The sequence below is a fragment of the Gymnodraco acuticeps genome, unplaced genomic scaffold (genome assembly GCF_902827175.1).
Source record: "Gymnodraco acuticeps unplaced genomic scaffold, fGymAcu1.1, whole genome shotgun sequence".
Lineage (NCBI taxonomy): Eukaryota > Metazoa > Chordata > Actinopteri > Perciformes > Bathydraconidae > Gymnodraco > Gymnodraco acuticeps.
In genome coordinates this window covers 141524-150195 of record NW_022990185.1, presented here as the reverse complement: position 1 = coordinate 150195, position 8672 = coordinate 141524, and the positions used below count along the sequence as shown (strand labels likewise).

Sequence of the window (8672 nt, the reverse complement as noted above, 5' to 3'; positions counted from 1 at the left end):
CGTTAAACGTAGAAAAATACAGTTACATACATAAATACATCTGTCGGTTTATAGGCAGGTTACAGGTTTATTGTTGACCACGTAACGTTAATGTTACAGGTTTATCAGGTTACCATTACACTGGGTTTGAGTGAGAGGATATAGGAATATGTTTATTTATAGTAGACTTAAAAGATGTAATTAGAGACCCAGTGTAATTAAACAATACGGTTGCAGAGGTCAAATTTTAACATTTTTGTCCACTCGCCAAATGGCTAGCCTAGTGAATGTTGAAATGTTACCAGCCACTCAGTAGATTGCCATTGTTATGTTTGGCTGGTGCGTGCAATATACAGTACCAGCCACTTGCATGATTACCAGCATTTGGCTGGTAAATGGTGTTAATGGTAGATATCTCTTTTGGAACAGGTCATGTTTTAATATCACCAGTTCAGTATATTTCAGATACAGTAAATGCTTTGAATTTCTTAGATATAGCTGTGCAGTATTCTTAACAGACTGGATAGCAGCAGACAATAGAAGGCTTATTACAACCAGAAGAGACATGAGACTTTTATTTTTTAGAGACTTGAGACTTGACTTGGACTCGTGACCAAAGACTTGAGACTTGACTTGGACTTGCAAAAACAGACTTGTGAACATCTCTGCTCCACCGCTCCCATGTTTTCTTTTGTGTCGCCATAAGTTAGTCTCTCTCCGTTGGTGCGCTGGGCTAATGCTAATGCAAGCAAATAAAATGACCATAACTTTTCGGAGTTTTACAGGGCATGGTTTGCAATTCACCCAGCCAATCAGAAATTGGAACCTTTTCCTCCCCAGGAAAGTACCACCTCTCTAGCACGGACTGAAAAGGGGTGAAAAGGATCCCGAAAAAAAGTTCTAGTTCCAGATCTTTTTGGTGTGAACCATAGACTGTATATATAAATGGACGTAGGGTCCGTGACGTCACCCATAGGATTCTGCAGAGTTGCCGAGAAGCCCTTAGTAGGCGGAGTCGGACACTAACGGCTCGACAGTGACGTCAGATTTCAACTCCCGCCTGTTCCAGCCTGCTCCAAATAAGGGCAAAGAGGCGGAGCCGAGGCGGGACCTGCTGCCTCCGAGCTGGAAATTCCAGAGCTAGCTGAAACTACCAAGCTAAGCTAACATGCTCCCCGTCTGCATACTGCCGTGACATTTTACGTTTCTAAGGTAAGCGGACATGAAACTATTCAGCAAAACTATAAATAATAATCTAAGTTATTGAGTTTTTAGCATAATACTTCAGAATCTTAAAACCCCTTAATGTTTGTATTAGTGCTGTCAAAATTATCGCGTTAACGGCGGTAATTAATTTTTTGAATTAATTGTGTTAAAATATTTAACGCATTTAACGCATGTGCAGAATGGCCCGCCCCATACGTGCCACCAGTGGCAGCGCCAGGGTATGGCTGGGGTAGGCTACAGCCATACCAAGAAATGGCTTATAGGCCGCAAGGTGAACCTCGAAAAGTCCTTTAGAAAAGAAATCCCGCTCCACAGAAGTGAAACTACACAATCTTTAGTTCATAAAAAAGAACGATTCATGCTTATCCACCAAAAAAAATTTCGTCGCTAAAATTCCTGCCAATTCTTCTAGGCACGTAATTATTGGCTGAACTATTCCCTTCGAAGCGTAATAATATCTTGGTCCAAAGTCGTGCCACGGTTCATCACGTGATCGTGCTACACCAATTGGGTAGCTGCATATTGTCAACAGAAGTGAAAGATGGCGGCCGCCATGGTTTCATCGAGTAGCGGAGACGAGGAAAACGCACCAGAAAGTCTCAAAAAGTCAAAATTGTCAACACACAAACATTGTTACATGCATATTACGTCTGTGAAGCACGAACAGGTTGATTGTTTTACCAATACACGATGGAATACGTACAGGACAAGCTTACAACGGTCGCTCGGCTTGAAGGGAGACTCTCGGAACGTGGTGGCTGAAAACCACAAGCACTGTCTTGATTTCGAGTTCGAAGATATTCCTGAGGACGCTGGCTTCCACCACACATGCTACATAAGGTTTACCGACACAAAGGCCATGACGAAGGTGGAAAGACGGCTCGCACGTGAGGGAGATCAAGACGTTAGGGAGGACCTTGAGGTCGAGCCCAACCCATCGACGTCTCGCAGCACGTACCGAAGCCAAACAGAGAAGCTACGATCAAGGTCAGGCCTGCCAATCGCAGGCTCTGGCCCCGTCCTTCCTGCCCTGTGCATTATATGCAAGATGAAGGAGAAAATGATCATCAAAGCAGGCAAGCGACAAAGGGATCAACTGTGTAAGGCTGAAACATTAAAAGCAGGTAAGCAAACCCCCTTCCCCACCCACACACCACACACACACTACACACACACCACACACACACACACACACACATTCTCTGTGGTTGAATAACTGAAAGGTACAATTATGTGTGAGAGATACGTCAACAAACTCATTGAGTTGTCCTTTTTTTCCGTTTAGGCAAATTGCAGAAAGCTGCTGAGAAGAAAGATGACCAAAGTGTTCTTTTACATATAAAAGACAAAGACTGTGTGGCTCTGGAGGTGCGGTACCACAAAAGCTGTTACAGTCAGTACACCATGTTTTTGCTGAGACCTGACAAACCAGAGACAGAACAGTAAGTTATTTCTCCTTGGATTGCTTTACCTATTTGCACTACCACCAGACTGAAGTCCAGGTGTGTGTCGGCGATGGCTATATATATATATACACATACACATACTTAACATTATAAGTAAACATCCAATTTCCTTCTGTTATATGTGCACACAATCACAACACTTATTCATTTATCCATTTATTTACTTCTCATTCATGTGTTGTAGGGATGAGGCAATGTTTGATGCCAGTTACAAGCTGTTCTGTGAGAGGATCATCCGCCAGAGGCTGCTTGTCAACAATGAGGTGCTTAGAATGGGCCAGCTGAGGCAGGCCTTCATTGACATGGTGAAAGCAAACGAAGGTGTTGATGCTTCAAACTACAGGTAACTGCAATGTAATACAAGTCTTATTATTTATCATGTGCAAGGCCAGCTTTAAACAAAATGTGTATGACAGGCCTGTTTGGAGAAACCCCCATGATGTGTAGTGTGTAGTGTTGTTTGTGATGATGTGGGCCTTTATTTGGCTTCTTTGGTGTTAAATGTGCTGTATGGCAGATAGGTTCTAGTCTGTAATGTCTTGTATCACCTCCACCACTCTGCTTTTGATGGTACTCCTGTGACTCGTAATTGTCACTGTTTTGTTGTGTTACAGACAGGATCTGTTGAAGAAGAGGCTGGCTCAAGATTTCCCTCAGCTAGCGTTTCACATGCCCACCAAGCGCAACGTCTGCGAACTGGTTTTTGCTGAGACTCTGTCAAAGGATGCACTCGTGGACATGCTACCAGATCCATCCGGTACGGAAACAACACAGTCCAGTGAATTGAGCCAGACAGACAGCGACAATGAAACAGGGAGAACAAAGTGCCAAACAACACATGAGGACACAAGGACACTGTATACAGCAGCGTTGTTTTTGAAAAGACTGCTTAGTGACACTCCTGGCATGTCATGCCCATGGCCTCCCACTTCTGAAAATGTAAATGTCACTGAATCTCAAACTGTTGTCCCCATTGGACTATACAATCTGCTCAGCTGGATTATAGGTTCCACTGAGGAGCCAACACTGGATCATTATGTCAACATTGATGATGACGTACATTTGAAAGTGTTGTCTGTTTGTCAAGACATTGTGTACCTTGCTTCCAAGGGCCGCAAGCAGACACCCAAGTCCTTGGCTTTAGGTTTAACTGTTCGACATTTAACTGGATCATCACGCATTGTATCACTGCTTAACAGACTGGGACATTGTGCATCATGGGACACAGTTTTGAGTCTAGACACTAGCCTTGCCCAACTGACACTAGTAGAAGGCAGAGACAAAATACCGAAGGGATTCTCAAAGCGGACACCCACAACACTTGTGTGGGATAACATTGACTTTGGTGAGGAGACACTATCGGGTCGTGGAACTACTCACCATACAAATGGAATTATGCTCCAGAGTGTGCCCGGCGAGCCTATGTCCACAGCAATCAGACAGCCACTGAGAAAGGGAGTTACCTCATTCATAGCCCCCCCCCCAATGCCTATACAACCTTACCATCAGTCCAAAAGGCAAGGGCCACAGAACTTGTGTCAACCAGTGCAGTCAGCGACATGCAGAATGGACACCCACTTTGCTGTACAAGCTGAAATGGCATATGCTTTTGTGAAGTCCACATGTACGGATAGTTGTACAATCCCAAGCTGGACAGGGTTCCATACACTGCCTCAGGATGAAAACACTCTGCAGAAGTCCGCATTGTATTATCTTCCAGTCATTGAAGCCTCACCAACAGAGATGTCAACAGTCAACACTATCCTGAAGCGAAGTGTCCAGATTGCTGACCAGCTAGAACTGGATCATATAGTTTTAGTGTTTGACCAGGCTATATATGCCAAAGCACAGCAAATACGCTGGAAGGATGTTGAGTTTACAAAGCGTCTAGTGATTAGACTAGGTGAATTCCATACATGCATGTCCTACCTGAGTATTCTAGGCAAAAGGTTCGGAGATGCAGGACTGCAAGATATCCTCATTGAATCTGAAGTTGTTGCCCCAGGATCCATCAATGGGGTACTCAATGGCCATCACTACAATCGCAGCATGAGGGCTCATAAACTTCTATATGAGAGTCTGCAGCGCATCCGGTTTATCACCTTCATGGACTCCTTGCCACCCCAAGAGAGAGCTGCGTGCATGGATGTCATCACTGAGATGGAATGTGCCTTTCCAGACAGATTGATGGATGTTTTGAGTGCAGATCAGAGGTTTGATAATATGTGCTCGAAATATGCAGACTTTGTGCAGAGGAGGAGTACAGAGAATGCAACATTTGCTTTCTGGAGCTCATACATTGACATGATGCAGCTACTCCTCCTGTTTGTGAGAGCAACGCGAGAATCAAACTGGCAGCTTCACCTGTCAACCGTCCGGTTAATGATGCCATGGTTTTTTGCCTACGATCGAGTAAATTACGCTCGATATTTACCTGCATACTGGCTGGAAATGATGAATCTGCCTGTCACACATCCCTCTTGCCACAGTGACATGAATGTGAAAGGCCAGTGGACTGTCCAGCGACAAAGTGTTCATGGATTTGCCTCCATTGCTTGCGACCAGGCTATTGAGCAAACGCTTAACAGAGATGCCAAGACCAAAGGTGGCTGGACAGGGATCACACAAAATCGGTCTGCAGTGTATCGCTGGATACTGTCACAGCATGAAAGAGCCGCGATAGCAAGACAGTGTGAATCAATGGCAGGGATATCTCCTGAGCTACGGACAAGAAAAGACCTGGACAAGACACGCATCTCTGCTGATGCAAAGGCTGTGAGTAGAATCTTGGACACTATTGATTCCATGCTCAACCCTTTTGATGTACACCAAGACGGCATTGTGTGTCTTAGCTCTGGAAGAGTAGCAACAGGAGAAATCACAAAGGATTTGCTTGTTGCCTCAGAAAAGGGTGAAAATGCTGTAAAGGAGTTTATGGAGCAGAGACTGTTATCCAAAACAGTTGACATATTTGCCCCCATAATATCACAAAAACTCAAGACTCTCAGTGATCAGAAAAAGCCCCCCAAAAAATCTGCAGCAGGCAAGGAAGTGATTTTGCGTGCTGACAAGAAGTTATTTTCCAGGCTCCTCATCCTTGGCCAGAGCAGGAAAATTGAAATGAGGGAAATTCTGTCATATTCCTTGGGAACTGTGTCATATCCATTAGCAAGTGCTGATGGTTCACTTGCCAAAACAAACAAATCAGCTCTCATGGATCTATTGCAGAGCAAAGGTGGAGAGTGCTTGGTTGACAAAGTTCCAATAGGTGGTGCCATTCTTTTTGATGGCATGGCAGTCATGCAGGCCATGCCATCCAGACCAGCAACATTTGGAGAGCTTGCAGAGACCATACTGCAGAGCATACTCCAACTTGCTTTGCATCACAAGTGTACACGCATTGATTTTGTCACTGACCGGTATCCACCCATCAGCATCAAAAGCCTAGAACGGTCCCGTAGAGCTGATGCAGGGTCACAACTAATAACAATCTTCAGCCCAGATCAGAGAACTCCAACCCAGTGGAAGAAGTTTCTCTCTGACGGAAAAAATAAGGAAGCACTGGCCGAATTCCTTTATGTGGCATGGACACATGCAGACCTCACAACAGTGGGTAAAAACCTCAGCTTGTACATTGCCCATCAAAATCAATACCACTGTGTAACTGTCATGGAGGGTGTACAGTCTGTTGATGTTGTTGAAGACCTGCAGTGTGATCATGAGGAATGTGACACACGGGTGTTTTTACATGCCCAACATGCTGCACAGGAGCACAAAGCTGTCATCATCAAGAGCTCGGACACTGATGTGGCAGTCATTGCTGTAAGTCTGCAGGCAGATTTGCCATGCAGCTTATATGTGTTCACAGGGACTGGCAACAGGACACGGATCATTGACATTGCCATGGTGTCATCAGCTCTCGGAACCAGTGTGTGTTCAGCCTTGATTGGAATTCACACGTTCTCTGGGTGTGACTCCACAAGCGCTTTCTATGGCAAAGGCAAAAGAAAGTCATTTGCTGTTGCATGTGAGAAAGATGACTACCTTAAGGCTTTCAGAAGTTTAGGTACTAACTTTGACTTGGAGCAATCAACATTTGCACTTCTTTGCCGGTATGTATGTCACCTGTATGATCAGCCAGCAGCCGAACATGTAAATGATGCTAGGTACAAGGCTTTCTGTATGGCATCATCGGCCTTGCCAGAATGAAGCATTCCCCCTACTCATGATGCCCTTCATCAGCACTGCAAAAGGGCAAATTACCAGGCAGCAATAATGAGGTCCTGTCTCAAAAGAGAAATGAATGCTCCATCACCTGCTGGATATGGTTGGGAAATAGAGGATGGGAACTTACACGTCACCTGGATGACAAGAAATCCTGCCCCTGACAGTGTGTTGCATGTGATACACTGCAGCTGCAAAGAGTCTGCCTGTGAGAAAGGCAGATGTTCATGCTTCTCTGCAGGACTCTGTTGCACAGACTTATGTCGTTGCTCAAATTGTGCAAATAAAAAAGAAACAGAGGAAGAGAACGATGACTGCCCTGACACTGACAGTGAGGAATAGGAATAAAAGAGCCTTCTTTCCATCTTTCTTAAGCTCTTTTCTGTTTCTTTTGGTTTTAGTGCCTGGCCGACGCGCTCACACATCACTCATAGATACGTTTGTTTTTGGTACTAGAACAGAGTATAATCAGCAGGACTCTTTTAACCAGCTGAGGCAATCACAGCACCAATCAGCCGCTCCACCCAGCCTGACACCAATCAATTATACTACATTACATGTCCTTCTACTGTTTTCTATGTCATACCTTTTATATTTGTAATAAATCTCGTTTTTATGGTTCATCAGTGTTGTTTTCATTTGTGGAGGGATGAATGAGTAAATAAATGAATCAATGGACATTGGTATAAGTAAGGCAAGGCAAGTTTATTTATATAGCACTTTTCAACACAAGGCAATTCAAAGTGTTTTACAAAAAATTAAAGACATTAAGAAAATGGCATTTAAAATCAGTCATTAAAAAGAAAAGCTAATAAAAGAAACATTAAAAGAAAAAATACATGGATAAAAGTTACAGTGCAGTTTAAGATATGAATAGTTCAATTAAAAGCAGCAACAAAAAGAAAAGTCTTCAGCCTGGAAGTACTGCATTTTATTGATCTAAATTACTTAACGTAACAAGTTAACCTTCTTCTTGGACGCAGAAATCAAGTCATGTTTATTTTAAGAGTGCATTTAACGTGTACAGGGTAACAACAGACAGACAAAAAGTCCTCAGTCTAATGGAATAATCCCAATGAACCTAGCGATGTGAACATGGCAGTCCAGGAATGATAGTTTGATAAATATGAGTTTGATATACTTTATTAATCCCCGTGGGGAAATTGTTTGTAGCTGGAGTTGGCTGATAAACGCTGCTAGTCAATGTTGATTCGATGGTCAACTCTGTTCCCAGATAGTAAAACCTCTCACAAATACCGCGTATATAACGCAAATACCTCGGACTTAGTGATGTATTAAGACATATGACAAAACATGACATAAAACAAGCATACAGCACTGTTTAGAATCCATTTGGTCTGGTTTAGCGTAACCATGGCGGCCGCCATCTTTCACTTCTGTTGACAATATGCAGCTACCCAATTGGTGTAGCACGATCACGTGACGAACCGTGGCACGACTTTGGACCAAGATATTATTACGCTTCGAAGGGACTAGTTCAGCCAATAATTACGTGCCTAGAAGAATTGGCAGGAATTTTAGCGACGATATTTTTTTTGGTGGATAAGCATGACTCGTTCTTTTTTATGAACTAAAGATTGTGTAGTTTCACTTCTGTGGAGCGGGTTGAAACGATAACAGGGTTCACCTTATGGCCTATTAGCCCCACCATGAAAAATGATGTTAAAGGAAGCAAAATAAAGTCTGCCAACTCGCGCGGAGTAAATTGCCCAGACAGCAGTTAGTAAGATTGATTTCAGTAGCCACGGTTTTGAA

The 8672-nt window shown here is 43.6% G+C and overlaps 1 protein-coding gene across 1 annotated transcript; it reads left to right on the top strand.

Moving 5' to 3' along the window:
• Positions 1–1877: 1877 nt before the first annotated feature.
• Positions 1878–7275, top strand: LOC117547257. The gene is made up of 4 exons (XM_034217849.1): positions 1878–2330; positions 2492–2648; positions 2857–3015; positions 3287–7275. The coding sequence occupies exons 1-4, from the start codon at positions 2066–2068 to the stop codon at positions 6879–6881; spliced, it is 4176 nt and encodes a 1391-aa protein (XP_034073740.1). The 5' UTR covers positions 1878–2065; the 3' UTR covers positions 6882–7275.
• The last annotated feature ends 1397 nt before the right edge of the window (positions 7276–8672 follow it).

Coding starts and splice junctions, on each gene's coding strand:
- LOC117547257 (XM_034217849.1), top strand. CDS start 2,066: ATGACGAAGGTGGAAAGACGGCTCGCACGTGAGGGAGATCAAGACGTT. Junction 2,331..2,491: donor GGCTGAAACATTAAAAGCAG/GTAAGCAAACCC, acceptor TTTTCCGTTTAG/GCAAATTGCAGAAAGCTGCT. Junction 2,649..2,856: donor GACAAACCAGAGACAGAACA/GTAAGTTATTTC, acceptor CATGTGTTGTAG/GGATGAGGCAATGTTTGATG.